This window comes from Periplaneta americana, chromosome 6, assembly GCF_040183065.1.
Source record: "Periplaneta americana isolate PAMFEO1 chromosome 6, P.americana_PAMFEO1_priV1, whole genome shotgun sequence".
Taxonomy (NCBI): Eukaryota; Metazoa; Arthropoda; class Insecta; order Blattodea; family Blattidae; genus Periplaneta; species Periplaneta americana.
Window position 1 is genome coordinate 5,366,293 of NC_091122.1, and position 21,090 is coordinate 5,387,382.

General features: G+C 35.5%; 1 protein-coding gene across 9 annotated transcripts in view; it reads right to left on the reverse strand.

Moving 5' to 3' along the window:
• Positions 1-2,516: 2,516 nt before the first annotated feature.
• The window catches only part of LOC138700916 (uncharacterized), a 644,305-nt gene continuing 625,731 nt past the window's right edge, over positions 2,517-21,090 (reverse strand). For 8 of the 9 annotated variants that reach the window (XM_069827336.1, XM_069827338.1, XM_069827340.1 and 5 more), the window contains 4 exons: positions 20,243-20,458; positions 14,259-14,426; positions 9,766-9,917; positions 2,517-7,148 (listed from right to left, as the gene is read on the reverse strand). In XM_069827336.1, coding sequence (XP_069683437.1) covers positions 7,046-7,148; positions 9,766-9,917; positions 14,259-14,426; positions 20,243-20,458 — 639 coding nt within the window. In that variant the 3' untranslated portion in view covers positions 2,517-7,045. The remainder of the gene's footprint in view (positions 7,149-9,765; positions 9,918-14,258; positions 14,427-20,242; positions 20,459-21,090) is intronic. The other variant, XR_011332411.1, reaches the window with a different exon arrangement.

A 21,090-nucleotide genomic window follows, 5' to 3' on the forward strand; every position in this document is an offset into this window, starting at 1 on the left:
AAGTAGAAATTGTATTTAGGTCTGTTTCTAGGCGCAAATTATTTTAGCTAGTTAAATACCGTCAACCGGGTATACTTTACACAAGGGGGGTAACTTTACACATTTCTAGAAAAATGTTTAGAAGGCAGCACATAACAGACAATGTGTAGCAACTCCGTGGAACTGATTCTATGTGACAACAGCACATATATGTGGTACACTGAATTGTGTGCCATTATTAAAACTGTTATACACCATTTTTCTAGAAATGTATAAAGTATACTTGGTCGACGGTCCCTTAAAACAATAACTACGAGTACCATGTTATATTGTCACATTTCAGTCACATTTAATATAAATTAGGATTTAATAAATATTCAGTACCTGGTTTTAATCGAAGTCGCTGATTCCCTCATCAGTCCCGTCAGATTCTTCAGATTCGGATTCTCGAAGGTGCATATCTAATACTGTACATCGCAGCACAATTTTATTAAAATCATCTAATTCAGAGACTGTTTTTTCACGACGAGGATGTTTTCTAGAAGAACGAAACATGGCAGTTCCGCTCACATTAAAAGATTTGTTTCCTTCACTAACAATTGAAGACCTCCCTCAAAGAACGTCGTATATCAACGGCTTTTGCATATGATATACAACGTTCTTTGAGGGAGGTCTTCAATTCTTTGTACGGTTCGCAAACCCACACCACATCCTTCTGCAGTCGTTTTCTGCGCGTTGGCAACGTTGCGGCCAGCACCATGATGTCCGGCAGAGTTCTGCTTGTTAATGTTTTTAAAATAATTACACACCTTAAACACTATTTCCCGCGCCTGCCTGTGCAGTACTTGTCTTTTTATAGTATCTCCTTCCATTTATTTATCTTACACATACACAGTACAGATATGGACAAATTATTAGATTAAAATGTTTTCTTGCAAACATAATATAATTCATCATACCAACTCTCAATATAATTCACAGAGTCTCTATTGTTGTAAATATGATTGTTTATATATTGTGGTATATTTTTCCAATGGTTAAGTATATTTTTTCTGGCTATGTTGGTACTACTGATGTTTTAATTATATACTGCAGAAGATATTCTCCCATGGCCTTCAAGGAGACCGGACATGAACGAAATTGAAAATATGTGATCTATACTGAAGAAGAAAGTGAACAAAAAGAGGCTTGCAACAAAACATGGACTCATTTAAGCACTGTCTTATATCTGGATAAATGTTGCTGATATTCAAAGAAAGTATCAAACTTTGGTTTCCAGCATCCCTGACAAAATCCACGTGTTAATAAAGTATATGGGAATGTTCACAAAATATTAGTAACCTCCAGACTCAATTTTCTGTTCATTATATCTGTGCAAAATACATTTTTGTTCATTATTTCTACCAATAAATACAGCTTCGTTGCACATATAATTAATTTAGTCTAATAATTTGTCCACGTCTGTATGTTAGTTTTACTTATTTGATGTTTTAAAACACTCACACGTGAACAAAGTAACTCGAGAAGCACTTGTTACTGACTGATTCTGATTGGTTCTCCTTTTCAAGCTTGTGACGTCACATGCCATACAGGCTACGGCGCATCTAGTAGCCGTCCGCCTTCCGAATTGCCGTCTAGTAGACTTTCGACCATTATTATATTTAATGGTATTAAACAGCGAACGACAGTCGAAAGCAATAAATTAAGTCCTGCTGTAGAGAGAAATAGTGAAATGATGTTGCAGCCACAAATTCCACTTTGAACTCAAGTCTCTGGAGCAGAAAACGGGAGCTGTATTCTTGTAAAATGTTGTTGTTGTTTTCTAATGCCAGGCATTTGACAATAAAGTCATTTGACCTCTTCCACTCCAGTATTTGAAAATGGCAAGTTGTAGCTGATTTAAGTGAACACCATATTTTAACGCTTTGGTGGCTACTTCATTCACACACAACCCCCAGAATGTCTGGAGGACCACACCTGCTGTTGGTCGACGGGTCCATTGGACCTAGCTGGGAGATCTTGTTGATCACCAGCTTTCCCTCCTTAAGCCACTGGAGGACGATTTTAATGCCATAGGAGGTCAGCACTAGGAACAGAAAAGTAGAAAGAGGAGGAAGGAAAGGGAAATGAACCCCTAGGCCTCGAATGCTCTAATGCCGTCAGGGTTGAAGAAAGTAAGAGTTGAGTCAGAGGACTGGATAGGAAAGGGTAAAGAGGGAATTAGGTATTGCATAGAGGAAAATTATACCAAATTCAGTCATTAACTCATCAAGCTGACCAGTGCTAATTGATGAGTAGCTCCTCCCTTTAGTTCAGCTCGTAAAATTATGCTTACTAACAGCTGCACCACGGGAAGGTAGGGATGGGACATTAGGCATTTGTCCAGGTTGGTTCCTTAAAGCCTTCATTTGGAAGGATTAATGGCTCTCCCCCCTGTATCCGACAGATACTCTTTTGCAGCCTCTTGTAAAATGTAAAGGAAAGGAAAGAAAGACGGATAGAGGGATTAGAAACCAATATAATGGATAGTACAAAACTTTTACCATTTCAAACTTTATTTTATTTTAGAACTTTTATAAATATGTAAAAGGTGTGAGATAAAACTTTTACTAACAATGTAAAACACCAAGAGTGATTGTCTTCTAAGTAAGAGTAAAAACTGTCTTTGTGCAAAGAGAGAAGAGATATGAGGATGAAATCATTTCAATCGTGTTCTAAAATATATGTATATCATTAAAAACACATACAAATACTTCAGCTAATCATATGTCGAAATAAAGTTGTGCTTTAACAATGTAATCCAAAACCAAGAACAACGGATATGTATGTACATGGTGTGCATCTCTTATCAAATGGATCGCTTTGGCTTATGTAACAACAACAATAACAATTGTAAACTTCCATTGTCGTAAGTATCATGGGAAAATTTTCATAAAGCCTTACATTTGTAGAAGAAAGAACTAGTTGCAATCCACATGCCGTAACAACAACAAATATTATTAATCTTTAACTGGTCCCAGGCAAAATATGAGAAAAAACTCTATATGCAACTTTATTTTACAAAGTATTCTTTTAAAAATCTCACCATGAATATTTTTGATTATATACGTATTACTATTTTTCAATGCCCCCTATTGTCCAGAGAGCTTCTTTACAATTCAAAATGGCCCCCTTGAACCATCTGAACGTCCTGGACAAGAGAAGACACAATATTTTGCAGCAAGCAATAATAATGAGATGGAAATTGTAAATCGTAGCTGAACTTCATTAAAAATGTTTAAACATTATATAGAAAGTATGATTGGCCATATAATTAACTGAATCAAGGCCTTCTGATGTAATCTGTTACATAATGACATTATGGACCAGAGATTATAGTTCAGACACACACGTCTGCGGTAAATACATATTTTTAATACAAAATCTTGTGCTACTGGTGAGACCCATCATTATAACACCACAGTCTAGTATATACAGTCACGAAGCTCAATACGTAGGGAATATGCATCCATAGATAGTTGCTAACCACTAGGATCGCTACTATCGCTTCATCACAGACAATGCAAAATACATAGGTTGGATAAAAAGTAATGGCAACACTGCTGTCACGTGACGATGGTGCGTTCGAGAGCTGCCAGCTGTGTGGACATGAACAAGGACTGTTAGATGAGTTAGTGCAGCTAGCGGCGACAGTACTCTGTCAATCTACTGCAGTGTGTAGAATGTTGACTTTCATAGGGATAGTGCGAGCGCCCTAAGACCATGTTTACAAAACTAGAGCAACGTTCCTGGATCAAAATTGAAGTGGCACGAGGTCATAGTGCACAAGAATGTTTTCAGGGACTGCGTGAAGCATATGCCGATGCAGCGTTGCCATATCGCACAGTGGCACGATGGTTTATCGCACAGTGGTGCGATGGGTTAAAGCATTTCGGGAAGGCCTTGTTGGAAGTGCTGTGAAAGTGATGTTCATTGTGGCGTATGACATTGATGGGGTAATACTGCACCATGCTGTACCTCCAAGGCAGACAGTAAATGCGGACTACTACTGCAGGTTCCTGCAGCATCACCTTCGTCCGGCCCTCAGGAGAAAACGACGACACTTGGGGGTACAGAACCCCATCATTCTTCATGATAATGCAAGGAGTCACACCGCTGCTGCTGTCAAGGATCTCTTGCGTCGCTGGTAATGGGAGATTCTGGAACATCCTCCGTACTCACCCGATATGACCCATGCGATTACGATCTTTTCACCAAAGTGAAAGAACCACTGCGAGGGACCCAGTACAATACCAGAGATGAACTTATCCGTGCTTTAGGGAGGTCAATACGGAACATCAACAAAGATGGACGCGCTGATGGTGTACGACGCCTTCCAAACATTTGGCAAAAGGTAATAAATAAGGAGGGCGACTATACAGAAGATACATAAATGTTGTACCCCTGTGAATAAAGCCATGTCAGAAATATCGAACTGTTGCCATTACTTTTTATCCAATGGTACAGTCTATTGTTCTAGTAACCTCAACAACTCAAGCTTCGTGACTGTATATACTAGAGTGTGATAATATCATGAAAAACACATTGTTGATAATAAAGGACAAAAGATCGTTGAACTCCTTCATAACAGTTGTTGTTGGCAATTTTAAAACATTTAACTTTTTTATTGAGATATCAAAAAATATATATATTGTTTCAGTGAAGATCATTTCACATTGATATTTTTCAGTGGTAGTTATTTTAACTGTCAATGCTTTCTTTCCTTAAGATATGGAAAGTACTCATATCGAGAATGAAAAACTAATGTAAAAAACATGGGTTTCAAAATGTCATATTTATCACAATGGGGTGGACATAATATCCCACCAACATATCACAATTTTTTCACATCAATTTAATTATGCTAAATCCCTAAGAAATAAATTACTTTGTAATTATATACTAGTAACTACTGTTCCTTATTGCATACAGTACTGCTACGTCATAACATTCCTGATTTGCTTACACATTGTCCCGTATTAAAACTTTTGGACAAAATTCGATTATATTTTACCTGATGATCAGAAAAATCATACCAAACATAATTTTCAATTCCTGGCGGCTACTAAATGTTGTTATGTTATGTTTTATTTAACGACACTCGCAACTGCAAACGTTATATCAGCGTCGCCAGTGTGCCGGAATTTTGTCCCGCAGGGGCTACTAACTGAACATCAAGTCCTATATTAAAACTTTTGGACAAAATTCGATTATATTTTACCTGAAGATCAGAAAAATCATACCAAACATTATTTCCAATTTCTGGCGGCAACTAACTGAACATCAAGTATGGTTTTAAAACTTTTGGACAAAATTCGATTATATTTTACCTGATGATCAGAAAAATCATACCACACATGATTTTAAATTTCTACACGCTACTAACTGAACATCATAAAAATCACACCAAACATAATTTTCAATTTCTGGCGGCTACTAAATGAATTTCAAATCTCATGTTAAAACTTTTGGACAAAATTAGATCATATTTTATCTGATGATTAGAAAAATCATACCAAACATAATTTTCAATTTCTGGCAGCTACTAAATGAACATCAAGTGTGACATTAAAACTTTTGGACAAAATTCGATTATATTTTAGCTGATGATCAGAAAAATCACACCGAACATAATTTTCAATTTCTGGCGGCTACTAAATGAACATCAAGTCTGACTTTAAAACTTTTGGACAAAATTCGATTATATTTTACCTGATGATCAGAAAAGACATACCAAACATAATTTTCAATTTCTGGTGCCTACTAAATGAACATCAAGTCCTATGTTAAAACTTTTGGACAAATTTCGACTATATTTTACCTGATGATTAGAAAAATCATACCAAACATGATTTTCAATTTCTGGCAGCTACTGAACATCAAGTCTGATATTAAAACTTTTGGACAAAATTCGATTATATTTTACCTGATGATCAGAAAAAACATACCAAACATAATTTCCAATTCCTACAGGCTACTAACTGAATATCAAGTTCCGTATTAAAACTTTTGGACAAAATTCGATTATATTTTACCCGAAGATCATAAAACTCATACCAAACATAATTTTCAATTTCTGGCAGCTACTAACTGAACATCAAGTATGGTTTTAAAACTTTTGGACAAAATTCGATTATATTTTACCTGATGATCAGAAAAATCATATCAAACATAATTTTCAATTTCTGCAGGCTACTAATTGAATATCAAGTCCTGTATTAAAACTTTTGGACAAAATTCGATTATATTTTACCTGATGATCAGAAAAATCATACCAAACATGATTTTCAATTTCTGCATGCTACTAACTGAACATCAAGTCTTATATTAAAACTTTTGGACAAAACTCGATTATGTTTTACCTGATGATCAGAAAAATCATACCAAACATAATTTTCAATTCTGCAAGCTACTAACTGAACATTAAGTTCAAGTCTCTATTTCTATACCCAATTCATTAGTTTATTAATTCCCCTTGGTTAAAGAAAGAATTGGACCTTCATATGTTGTGAAATATATGAAACATACTGTACCTAATTATTAATGTAGGAAATAGAAATTTGTGTGTCACACTGAACATTGGTATTGCTATTATGGTAAATCAAATTCCGATGTGAGCCAACGTCAGTGATATTTAAAACTAAAACAGAAAAAATGATTAAAAAAAAACTGATTTTTTTCCAGACATTCGACAGATATACGCAAATACATGAATTAAAATTTCAACATATATTCGTCATTTAAATGTAGCATAAAAGATAGTAATGCCTGTAAAATGTCGAAGTATTAAGATGTTATCTTAGACATCTATTGCTTGTAATCTCTGCTCTTAATTCTTCGGATTATCAGAAGGCCTTGACATATATAGATAACCCACAAGAGTGAATAACATATGGATACAGCAACCCCTGGAGAAGCCCATATTAAAATGCTTACACATTGAGATTAAAAAGACACGGGAAATGAGAGTGGAGGGGACTGTAGGAACTGTATCACGGAACTCAAGTGCAGGAATCAGGAAGGAGCCTCACCGCTCCTCAGGCATGCCGTCACTGGTCTTGTTGCCAACAGCACCCTCTGGTGACGTCATCTCTCTCAGTGCAGGCAATGTTCCCTCCACGGAAAGCTTCCTGTGAACAGAGACACAAAGTTTGGGTAAAAAAAAAATTAGCTAGCTTTAATTATACTGCCTCAGGTTGCGGATCGAGGAGATGGCCTCCAGATATGTAGGGTAGCTGTGAATATATTGAATAAGCAGTCGCAGACAGCCGATGAGGAGTGGTCCTCCACCTTGGGGGTTGGGCGAAGAGCTAACGACCCATCACCGTAAAAAACAGATTGTTACGAAACCTTCAAATAAGCCTCGGAATGGGACTGATTCTCTGGTACGACCACAGAAAAGTTTTATATGATATTCTTATTAAATTTGGTATTCCCAAGAAACTAGCTGGATTAATTAAAATGTGTCTCTGTGAAACGTACAGCAGTCCGTATAGACCAGTTTCTATCTGATGCTTTTCCAATTCACTGCGGGCTAAAGCAAGGAGATGCACTATCACCTTTACTTTTTAACTTTGCTCTAGAGTATGCCATTAGGAAAGTCCAGGATAACAGAGAGGGTTTGGAATTGAACGGGTTACATCAGTTGCTTGTCTATGCGGATGACGTCAATATGTTAGGAGAAAATACACAAACGATTACGCAAAACACAGAAATTTTACTTGAAACAAGTAAAGAGATAGAATTGGAAGTAAATCCCGAAAAGACAAAGTATAAGATTATGTCTCGTGACGAGAATTTTGTACGACATGGAAATATAAAAATTGGAAATTTATCCTTTGAAGAGGTGGAAAAATTCAAATACCTGGGAGCAACAGTAACAAATATAAATGATACTCGGGAGGAAATTAAAAACATAATAAATATGGAAATGCCTGTTATTATTCGGTTGTGAAGCTTTTATCATCCAGTCTGCTGTCAAAAAATCTGAAAGTTAGAATTTATAAAACAATTATATTATCAGTTGTTCTTTAGGGTTGTGAAACTTGGACTCTCACTTTGAGAGAGGAACACAGGTTAAGGGTGTTTGAGAATAAGGAGCTTAGTAAAATATTTGCAGCTAAGAGGGATGAAGTTACAGGAGCATGGAGAAAGTTACACAACGCAGAACTGCACGCATTGTATTCTTCACCTGACATAATTAGGAACATTAAATCCAGACGTTTGAGATGGGCAGGGCATGTAGCATATATGGGCGAATCCAGAAATGCATATAGAGTGTTAGTTGGGAGGCCGGAGGGAAAAAGACCTTTGGGGAGGCTGAGATGCAGATGGGAAGATAATATTAAAATGGATTTGAGGGAGGTGGGATATGATGTAGAGACTGGATTAATCTTGCTCAGGATAGGGACCGATGGCGGGCTTATGTGAGGGCGGCAATGAACCTCCAGGTTCTTTAAAAGCCAGTAAGTAAATAAGTAAGTAGTAAGTATTATTATTATTATCATCATCATCATCATTATTAAATTAAAGCAAACTGTTTTTTAACATGTCACAGATTACACTATGAAAACCAATTTAATTTAATCCAATTTATTTTAATGTATTTAACTTATTGTAATTTTATTAATTTAATTCTAGTTTAAAATTTATTTCAACTCAATTGAATTTCAATTTCATTTACTTTAATTTAATGTAATTTATTTGTTCTTTATTTAAATTTAATACTTTTTATACAATTTACTTGAATTTATCTTCATTTAATTTTCTTTCATTTAATGTAATTTATTTGTTCTTTATTTAAATTTAATACTTTTTATACAATTTACTTGAATTTATTTTCATTTAATGTAATTTATTTGTTCTTTATTTAAATTTAATACTTTTTATACAATTTACTTGAATTTATGTTCATTTAATTTTCTTTCATTTAATGTAATTTATTTGTTCTTTATTTAAATTTAATACTTTTTATACAATTTACTTGAATTTATCTTCATTTAATTTTCTTTCATTTAATGTAATTTATTTGTACTTTATTTAAATTTAATACTTTTTATACAATTTACTTGAATTTATGTTCATTTAATTTTCTTTCATTTAATATAATTTATTTGTTCTTTATTTAAATTTAATACTTTTTATACAATTTACTTGAATTTATCTTCATTTAATTTTCTTTCATTTAATGTAATTTATTTGTTCTTTATTTAAATTTAATACTTTTTATACAATTTACTTGAATTTATCTTCATTTAATTTTCTTTCATTTAATGTAATTTATTTGTTCTTTATTTAAATTTAATACTTTTTATACAATTTACTTGAATTTATCTTCATTTAATTTTCTTTCATTTAATGTAATTTATTTGTTCTTTATTTAAATTTAATACTTTTTATACAATTTACTTGAATTTATCTTCATTTAATTTTCTTTCATTTAATGTAATTTATTTGTTCTTTATTTAAATTTAATACTTTTTATACAATTTACTTGAATTTATCTTCATTTAATTTTCTTTCATTTAATGTAATTTATTTTACTTCACTGTAATTTATTTTAATTTGTTTTAATCTATTTTAATTTCATTTGTTTCAATTGATTTTAGTTTATTTCAATTTAATTCATCTGTAATCATTATGCTCACACCATATACTGCTTTCGGGGTAAATAGAGGATCCCTTTGTGCCTCTTTATTGCTTTCAACATCTTTGACAACTGGACAATGTCTAAAAGTAGGCACCAACCTGAACCTGTCCATGAGGAGGTCGTAGGACCCAGGTGCAGAGTGCGACCGTCCTGACCTCTGGAACTTCTCGCAGCGGCTCGTTCCGTCTTCACTTCTATGTTCCCTTGACTCTCCCCCCTGGCTGATGCCACGTCTCTGGCCGAAAGGGTTCTGGAACGAAGTCAGACAGAGTCATTCCTGCTTTACATAAAATTCAGTACAGTTTACACTAAGGGCAGAATTCATAGACAACACTTTTATAAATAGGATGTAGCTTTTTTTAAGAAACTTGTACAATAGCCAGAAGGCGTAGATTAAATTGTAGCTAAGTTTAGTGAATATGGTGGATTATCATTAATAATTATTTATTCTCAAAAACGTTTTTTTAAAAAGTTTGTTGTTTCAGGATTTTCTACTCTTTCTTTAGTGATTCTGACATATTGCAACACAACAATGTAACCGATTTATTAGTAGTAGTAGTAGTAGTATTTATTTATTTAACCTGGTACAGATAAGGCCGTCAGGCCTTCTCTGCCCCTCTACCAGGGGATTACAACTATAATATGAAGAATAAAATTACATTTTCAATCTTGCGTACACTACTTTTAACACTTGAATATAATTAATTGATTAACTAGTGGACTTACTTGTGTTAATTATGTAAGTTTGTGCAGCTTACAGCTGTTTCGGTGCTTCACACACCATCCTCAGAGCCCACTAGATCTCGGCGTCATCCCGAACTTCTCTGCCTGTTATGTGGGTGCGTTTGAAGGTTGAAAGGTGTTGAAAAGTGGAGTCAAATAGTGTGTGTGTACTGAAATTGATCTGTGTGTTGAGAATTTGATCGGGGTGTGTTTTAGTGTGTTTGTATATTTCGTATTGTTCTAGTGTGTTGAGTTTTTGGTTCTTGGGTTGTATGTGTAGGATTTCCATGTCTGCATTTATGTTATTGTATGTATGGTTAGCATTGGTTATGTGATCGGCGTATGTAGATGTATTGTGTCCTCTGGTTATTTCTTTGACTCCACTTTTCAATACCTTTCAACAATCAAACGCACCCACATAACAGGCAGAAAAGTTCGAGATGATGCCGAGATCTAGTAGGCTCTGAGGATGGTGTGAAGAAGCACCGAAACAGCTGTAAGCCGCACGAACTTACATAATTAACACGAGTAAGTCCGCTAGTTAATCAATTAATAATAAAATTACAATTAATATTAAATTTACAATTACAATTACAATAAAAATTAAAGTACGACAAGATTACCTGATTAATGAAAGCTAGACAATATATCATACAAGTTAAGAACAAAGAATATTTTTGTATTTACTGAATTCCAAATTAAACCTAGAATAACAAAATTCTATAGTGATGAAATTACCGGATATTGAAAAATTTTGTGATAGATTAAGAGAACTATTTACAAGAAACCATGTCTGAACGAGTCTCAATTACTGACCAAGTGCCTAGTAAGTTTGCGTTTGAATTGAATTTTATTTCGACAGTCCCTGATGCTAGCAGGTAACGAATTCCAGAGTCTTGGCAGGGCTATTGTGAAAGAGGATGAGTATGAGGAGGTACGATGGGATGGTATTGTTAGTATTGTTTCATGGCGAGAGCGTGTGTTCAGATTATGGTGGGAAGAAAGGTAAGTGAAGCGAGATGACAGGTACGAAGGAATAGAAGAGTTCAAGATTTCGAAGAGTAGGAGAAGTGAATGTAAATTTCTTTTCTTATCTAGTTTAAGCCAACCTATTGCTTCCAGGGATAGGGTGATATGATCATATTTACCAACATTGCTTACAAAACGTACACACAAATTATGAGCAAGTTGAAGTTTCGTTTTGTTGTAGCTGGAGAGGTCAGTCAGTAAAATGTCTATTGCTATAATAATTAGAAATTCAATGCATGGAAGAGGGCATGAAACATAACAAAGAGAATAATTTTATCTATGTCACAGTCATATTCTCTCATCAGGAAAACAGGACGTGTGGCAACCCTGATCCCACTGCTATCAATACTGGTAGTGTAGGAAATTTAGGAGTGTAGAATTTTCTTTATGTTGTTGTTGTTTTCTAATGCCAGGCATTTGACAATAAAGTCATTTGACCTCTTGCACTCCAATATTTTTCAAAGATATTTTCATGATCAGCCACTGAAGCACTGATTTTGAGGTGTTCCGAATCCATTTCTTGGTTTGAGTTGCACAATGGGCAGTTAGGGGACTGATATATTCCAATTCTATGCAGGTGTTTGGCCAAACAATCATGGCCTGTTGCCAATCTAAATGCAGCTACAGACGATTTTCGTGGTAAATCGGGAATTAACTGTGGATTTTGATGCTGAGAGTTCCATTTTTTACCTTGAGATTGTGTTATCAAATTTTGTTTGTTGAAGTCTAAGTATGTAGATTTAATAAATCTCTTCACAGAGTAATCCGTAGATTTAGTAACAGGTCTGTAAGTAGCAGTGCTGCCCTTCTTTGCTAAAGCATCCGCATTCTCGTTTCCCAGGATTCCACAATGGGATGGTATCCATTGGAATACAATTCTTTTATTGAGTGATATTAATTGAGAGAGCATTTTAGTTATTTCTGCTGTTTGAGATGAAGGTGTGTGTTTAGAGACGATTGATAGAATAGCTGCTTTGGAGTCTGACAATATAACTGCATTCTTAAATTTATTGATGTGGCATAGAAGATTCCCGAGACATTCACTTATTGCAATGATTTCTCCATCAAAACTTGTTGTTCCATATCCAAGAGATCTATAAAGTGAGAAGAGACAGCACGTAACACCTGCACCGGCACCTTGTTCTCTGGAGATCAAGGATCCATCGGTGTATAAATGAAGCCAGTTTTGTGGAGGGTACCTAATATTAATTGTCTCTAAATACAAGAATTTTCTTTACGAAACAGAATTTTCCACACAATAACTACTAATCTTTACACTTGTAATAAATAGGTGCTAAAAATGTTACTTTTATGAAACAGGCCCCAACAGTCGAAAAATATACCCCTTACACTATAGCCATGGATAAATATATAATAGGATGCGAAACTGCGGTCAGCACTATCTGGCGGCGGGGGACTGAAATAAGATGATCAGCACCCAACGTCGTAGGTGGTGAACATTAGAACTACGTGTTGGGTACGGAGTTCTCTATTTATCCGTTCGAGATATTGCTCGAGGAGACAAGATGGCAGACAGAAACTTGTTAATAAGTGAACATAAAGTGATACTACGTGTGTATAAGCAGTGAATGTTAAACAGTGATGTAGAAATAGTGTTGTTGGATGTATTGTAAAGTAATAGTAATATAACAAATTGAACTATCTAAGTAGTTCTTGCAGACTTTTCCATTGCGCTGTACAATAAATACCCAAAGAATACAATCCCAATTATCTAACCTTTTGCAGTCTCTGTCTGGTTATATTTTAATTGGGTAGTGTAAAATAGATGTGAAACTTGGACTCTCACTTTGAGAGAGGAACAGAGATTGAGGGTTTTTGAGAATAAGGTTCTTAGGAAAATATTTGGGGCTAAGAGGGATGAAGTTACAGGAGAATGGAGAAAGTTACACAACACAGAACTGCACGCATTGTATCCTTCACCTGACATAATTAGGAACATTAAATCCAGATGTTTGAGATGGACAGGGCATGTAGCACGTATGGGCGAATCCAGAAATGCATATAGAGTGTTAGTTGGGAGGCCAGAGGGGAAAAGACATTTGGGAAGGCCGACACGTAGATGGGAAGATAATATTAAAATGGATTTGAGGGAGGTGGGATATGATGGTAGGGACTGGATTAATCTTGCTCAGTGGCCCAGGTTCGATTCCCGGTAGGGACAAGTTACCTGGTTGAGTTTTTTTCCGGGGTTTTCCCTCAACCCAATATGAACAAATGCTAGGCAACTTTCGGTGCTGGACCCCAGACTCATTTCACCGGCATTATCACCTTCATCTCATTCAGACGCTAAATAACCTAAGATGTTTATAAAGCGTCGTAAAATAACCTACTTAAAAAAAATAAAAATAAAAAAAAAATCTTGCTCAGGATAGGGACCAATGGCGGGCTTATGTGAGGGCGGCAATGAACCTCCGGGTTCCTTAAAAGCCAGTAAGTAAGTAAGTAAGTGTAAAATAGATCGTCTCTTTTATCTTCCTGTTGGCTCCGGTAAGAATTTTCAGTAGAAGATGCTGTGAGGAATAAAAATGTAAATGATTTATTTTAAATTGGGTTAGTTTTAATATCGATGAGGGTGGGAGGGAATACTTTCTGCACAGTTTAACATTTTCGTCACCAGGCGCTGCTAAATGCATGGAGTAATTAGTTACTCTTTTCGCTACTTGGTGCGCTGCTAGATGTAATAACGCTCCTCCCAACAGGTGGCAGCAAGATCAATTTCTACAACAGCGCCTCTAGTATGTGTTACGGGAAACTCAGTAAGTTTCGCATCCTATTATATATTCATCCATGCTATAGCTCTATGTGACAGACTATTAACCTGGAAGGAGTGCTTCTTCAGCATGGTCTTCACAAGAATGAGGGTGTCCAGCTTGGGGATGGACTGCACCACTTGCTGCACCTCCTCCTCTGTGACCTCCACCAGCTCACAGTTCTCCTCCTCACTCGGCAGGGGGAACAGGCCTTCTTTCGTCACCCATGTGTGTCGCTGCAACAAACATAACCTCACTCTGTACATTTAGTTTTTAACTACCGGCTCAAGGTTCAAACCATAGACAAATTTATTTTTATTTATTTATTTATTTATCATTTTGCTAATAATTGTAACATAAAATATAATACAGTAGCGTGCAAATTAATCCGAACAACGTAATTACTTATGCAAAAACACTCAAACGGGATAAAAAAAAAAAGGATCTAAGACATACCTCAGTAATCTATGTGGCCTCCCTTGTTCCTAATAACAGCTCTGAGACGATTTGGCATGGATTCCACTAATTTCCCACAAATATTCTTCATTTCTTCATCGCGAAACCATACACCAATGAGGGCAGAAATCATCTTCTCCTTTGTAGAACAATCCATTTTTTGCATTCTTCTTTTGCAAATTGACCACAAGTTCTCAATGGGGTTGATGTCGGGTGAGTTGCCTGGCCAGGGGTGTACCTGAATATTCTTCTTGTTGAAGAATTCTGTAGTTTTTCGAGACGTATGGCATGGTGCCAGGTCTTGTTGGAACACACCTCTGCCATCCGGAAATGATTTTTGTAGCTGGGGTACGATTCTGGTTTCCAATAAGTGAATATATTTGTCAGAATTCATCATTCCCTTGATAGGTATTAATGCTCCAGGCCCTTCATGTGTAAAACAACCCCAAAACATTACTTTAGGGGGGTATTTGGGTGCTTGTTGGAGATGAGCTGCTGTTACTTTTTCGGATCCTTTCCGTATGTAAGAAACACGGTGGCCGTGGACCTTGAAATGAGACTCATCGGAAAAAAGTACATTCTTCCAGTCATTCACTGTCCAGTGTTGATGTAATTTTGCCCACATTAAGCGTTTTCTGCAAATAACAGGGGTTAGCAGTTGCTTCTTAATAGGCTTACGAGCCCTTCGTCCAGCTTCCAAAAGCCTACGCCGCACTGTTGTGACGTGAATATTCGCCCCAGTGGTAGCCATTAACTCGCGGGTTAAGTCGACAGCAGTTAGTCTAGGATTTAATTTACTTTTCCTGACCATTAAACGATCATCTGCAGGTGAAGTCTTCCTTTTCCGGCCACAGTTTCCTTTTTTCTGGGGTGTGATGGATCCAGTCTCCCTGTATCGTTTTATGATCGAATTAACAGTAGCCAAACCGATGTGACATTCTGCAGCAATTTGCCTCTGTGTCATAGAAGAATTCTCTGCTAATGTTATAATTTTAGACCGTTTTCGTGGAGTTGTATCCATTTGTGAAGATGACAGAATGTACACAGAATTGCAGGATTAAGTCTTCAACACAACTGAAATGCTTATAAGTACAAAACGACAGGCAAAATGTCACATATTATAAAAAAAAAATAATGACAGACCTTCAACAATGAAATTACACGTACTACAGATGTCAATTAAAGCGGTATGAGCAACTGTGAGGCCAACAATGACAGAAATTGTAAAAATATGTCGTGTTCGGATTAATTTGCACGCTACTGTATATACAGAAAAACTTTAACTCACTCCTGAAAGAGTAGAACTCGTGCTCAGGGGTGGATTCCTGAATTGAAATTAATAATTGTACAATACAATTTGTCTTATGTCTACTATGCAATTATAATATATAAATTTAAATTTAGAATTTTTCAATTTTTATAAAATCCATACATAACTTTTCAAATTTAATACTAGAACTATTAGAATTGACAAGATTAGGATATTTAAATATAAATTTGTTATATATTCTTGGGCCTAAAAATTCTAAATTTAGAATTTTTCAATTTTTATAAAATCCATACATAACTTTTCAAATTTAATACTAGAACTATTAGAATTGACAAGATTAGGATATTTAAATATAAATTTGTTATATATTCTTGGGCCTAAATTACTACTATGATTAAATACTGTAATAGTGTTGCATTTGGTTCAAACAATCTTAAAGAATTCATACCTTTTTGTCTCATAACTATGAGAATACAATTCAAAATTATTTCGATTTTTATGTATGAATTTTATTAATACAATATAATAAATTTGTCTTAAGTTAAGTACATTAAAGTCTAGAAACAAATTTTGAGATGGAAAATCAATAGGTTTATGAAGATATATTTTAATTATTTTCTTCTGTAATAAATAAAGTGGATTAAAATTGGATTTAAATGAGCTACCCCATCCTATAATTCAATACATAATTACCGATTGAAATGAAGTTAAATATATTGTACGTAATAAACTTATGTACAAGTAATTCCTCAATAAAACAAAATAATAAACAGTAACAGTAAAACCTCTAACTCAACGTATAAAACTGCAAATATACAGGGTGTTTCGGAGGTGATGTTACAAACTTTCAGGGATGATGGCGAAGGGCACATGTATCAATTTGAGATAAGGAACCCTGGTCCGGAAATGACGAGTCGAAAGTTACAAGCAAAAATAGTTGTGTGGAAATGAAATAATTTTATTCCTCTATACACCTTATTTATATGTATTTATCTGTACATCTTACACATACTGTATTCATCTGACGTTGTTTACGTTGTCTACTTACAGTATTCCATTCAGTGCGCTGTCTGAGGGGTGGGGACAGGAAACTACACTAAAGCAATGCAGATAGCGTAATGTGTAACGGACATGGTCGGTCCTGATATGCACGTCTGTAGACAGCAGTGTATGTGTACAAGTTGCAGTGTTCAGTCGATCAGTTCTAGTGAAATGGAGGAGTACACGAGAGCGGAATAAGCAGACCTGATTTTCGAATACGGATGAGCCAATGTGAACAGTAGACAAGCTCACAGATTGTATCGGGTACAAATACCCACATAGGAGACATCCAGCCCATACCATCTTTCCACGACTGTTCCAAAAGTTAAGGGAAGGAGGGCACGTGGTGCCAAATTACAATTCCATTTCCACACAACTATTTTTGCTTATAACTTTCGACTCAGTAATTTCCGGACCAGGGTTCCTGATCTCAAATTGATACATGTGCCCTTCGCCATCATCCCTGAAAGTTTGTAACACAACCTCGGAAACACCCTGTATATTGACAAACAAACTGTAAAAGAAGTTGAGTGCACAAAATTCTTGGGAGTATGAACTGATTCCAATTTGTCCTGGACTCAACACTTAAGCTTTCTCTCTGGAAAACTGTGCAAATTATCTTATGCTTTTAGAATTCTTACAAAGAGCATCTCTCTTCCAACTTTAAAAGTAGCCTACTATGCTAATCTACATTCCATTCTTTCATACGCTGTAATGCTCTAGGGCATGTCCTCTGAAGCTATAAAAATATTTAAACTTCAAAAGAAGATAATAAAAACAATGAAACAAGTCCAAGCAACGAAATTTTTCAGGAATTAAATATTTTACCACTCTCCTGTATCTACATTCTACAAATAGTTTGCTTCATTCATGAAAATCTTAACTATTTTGAAAGGAACTCTGAAATTGATGACCATAACACTAGAGTTGCCAACAACTTGCATTATAAATTGTCATACTATTACAAAAAGTCTTAACAATACTTCGCATACAGGTACCTTCTTATATACCCAACAAGATACCTGGTGATATTAAACATTTGAATTACGAATGTTTCAAAACCAGGATAAAAACTATTTTGCTCCAGTCCATGCAAGAGCGCCCGCAGGATCCAATTTCAGCGGTAGCAAGATGGTTAGAAAATTACAGGAAATGGATGGACGAGGAGACAGAAAACTGAACATGAAAAACAGCTTTTTCTGAAATCTAAATTACACTTTCATAGTTCAAAGCACTCGCTTTTGTTGAATTGTTTACCAAGGGTTTGAGAAAACATGTATCAAGCACGTAGAGAAAAAAAAAAGCACACAAAATAAAAATCTCAGTGGTAGCAATTGCTACCACTGGCTACCCCCTGTGGGCACCCTTGAGTCCATGCCCTTCAAAATTACTGATTTTTGACATTAAAGCCGTAAAGTAGAATAGCCTACCTACCATCATTACTGTTGCACATAATTTTTCCCCTAACAACATTAATAATAAATATACAGAAGAACTAAGATGAAGTCTTTTGGTTTTTAAAGGTTCAATCACTCTCCAAATAAATCACCTCAGATGCTAAACTTGTTTAATGTAATCTCTCGTTTTTACTTAATCTATGTTAGACTATTTATTTTAATGTCTTGTAAACTGAAATATATTACCGCTATGTATCTTGTTGCCGGTATTTATTGTGTCTTTTGGTAGTTTTACTATTTCTTTGAAGAACTTAAGAATGTTAAAATTGAATTCATGTTAGAAATCTTATTTTGTGTGTGTATGTTTGTCAGTATCTAATGACGAACCTATAATCTGTAATGGATTGCTCTTGTGCTCCTTAAGAGAAATCACCACTGATACCGTATATAAGGAGTGTGTTCTTCTAGTAAATCAGGACTGTGTTGTTTTAGCATTTAAGGACTGTGTTGTTGTAGTACCGTACCGGTATATAGGGAGTGTGTTGTTCTAGTAAATTAGGACTGTGTTGTCGTAGTAAATCAGGACTGTGTTGTTTTAGCATTTAAGGACTGTGTTGTTGTAGTACCGTACTGGTATATAGGGAGTGTGTTGTTCTAGTAAATTAGGACTGTGTTGTCGTAGTAAATCAGGACTGTATTGTTTTAGCATTTAAGGACTGTGTTGTTGTAGTACCGTACTGGTATATAGGGAGTGTGTTCTAGTAAATTAGGACTGTGTTGTCGTAGTAAATGAGGACTGTGTTGTTTTAGCATTTAAGGACTGTGTTGTTGTAGTACCATACCGGTATATAGGGAGTGTGTTCTAGTAAATTAGCACTGTGTTGTCGTAGTAAATGAGGACTGTGTTGTTTTAGCATTTAAGGACTGTGTTGTTGTAGTACCATACCGGTATATAGGGAGTGTGTTGTTCTAGTAAATTAGGACTGCGTTGTCGTAGTAAATCAGGACTGTGTTGTTTTAGCATTTAAGGACTGTGTTGTTGTAGTACCGTACTGGTATATAGGGAGTGTGTTGTTCTAGTAAATGAGGACTGTGTTGTCGTAGTAAATGAGGACTGTGTTGTTTTAGCATTTAGGGACTGTGTTGTTGTAGTACCGTACCGGTATATAGGGAGTGTGTTGTTCTAGTAAATTAGGACTGTTCTGTCGTATAGTAAATCAGGACTGTGTTGTTTTAGCATTTAAGGACTGTGTTGTTGTAGTACCGTACTGGTATATAGGGAGTGTGTTGTTCTAGTAAATTAGGACTGTGTTGTCGTAGTAAATGAGGACTGTGTTGTTTTAGCATTTAAGGACTGTGTTGTTGTAGTACTGTACCGGTATATAGGGAGTGTGTTGTTCTAGTAAATTAGGACTGTGTAGTCGTACTAAATCAGGACTGTGTTATTTTAATATTTAAGGACTGTGTTGTTCTAGTAAAGCAGGACTATGTAGTTGCAGTAAATTAGGACTGTGTTGTTGAAGGAAATCAGGACAGTGTTTTTGAAGTAAATAAGGAGTCTGTTGTTGTAGTCAATCAAAACTGTGTTATAGAATTAAATCGGAACTTTTTTTAAGTGAATCAGAACTGTGTTGAAGTAAATCATGACTGTGTTGTTGTAGTATCGTATATAAGGACTGTGTTGTTCTAGTAAATAAGGACTATGAAGTCGTAGTAAATTAGGACTGTGTAGTTGTACATAGGCACTTTGTTGTTCTAGGAAATCAATACTGTGTTGTTGAAGTAAATTCGTTTCTAGTAGATGATGTCTATGATTATTAATCAAGAGTGATCTCACAATAAATCAAGGCAACGATAAAGTGAGCATCATGCAGGAAAGGATCCTAACCTTGATCTCTGGCAGGGTGAGTCGCTTGCTGGGGTCCTTCTGTAGCATGCCCTCGATCAGGTTCTTGAGCTCAGCACTAACCACAGGCTCCTGCAGAAACGTAACAGGGTCTTTCTGGATCTTGCTGTACAGACCCATTACGTTGTCGTCTTTGAAGGGGATCTTCCCGTATACGAAGGAGTACAGGGTTACGCCCATCGACCAGATATCTGACGCCTGCAACACAACCAAGATGTGATGAGGAAATCTGATCATACGCATACCAGCTTGTGCACCACCGTACACTACATGAGGCAGGATTGATATCTTAACCTAACATAAAAAAAGTCACTGCATATAAAAACAAATGTTTATTTAATGAAGATATTCAGCTCTTAAGTCTATACAATTAGCACATCTGTGAAAAGCCACACTAAGATTTTAAAACTTTAATATAATTAATGTGATAAGTGTAGACGGATTATTAAATTAATTATATTAGTGTTGTACAAGTGACTTATCTGAAAATAACAATGCCTATAAAAAAAAAACTATCAAATTTTAAAAACTGTACACCCCATTAGAGTTTTATATAATTCTAAATACTCTTCTCTTCCATCCTTTGTAGATGCTGTGACCAGTTATTTTTAATTTGTTCCATTTTCTTGTTTATATTAAACATTTGCACATCGTTTCTAATATCCTAACTTCTTCTCTGCTCGCGTAAGGAGACTCTGGCCATCCTCCTTCACCTGAGTTCTTCTCCATTTTTGTACAACTTCTTCTTTACATTATCTTTATCTTTCTTAATCTTCTCTCCAAATTCTTCATCACACCATTTCTAAACGTTTTTCCATCTCTCCAAATTC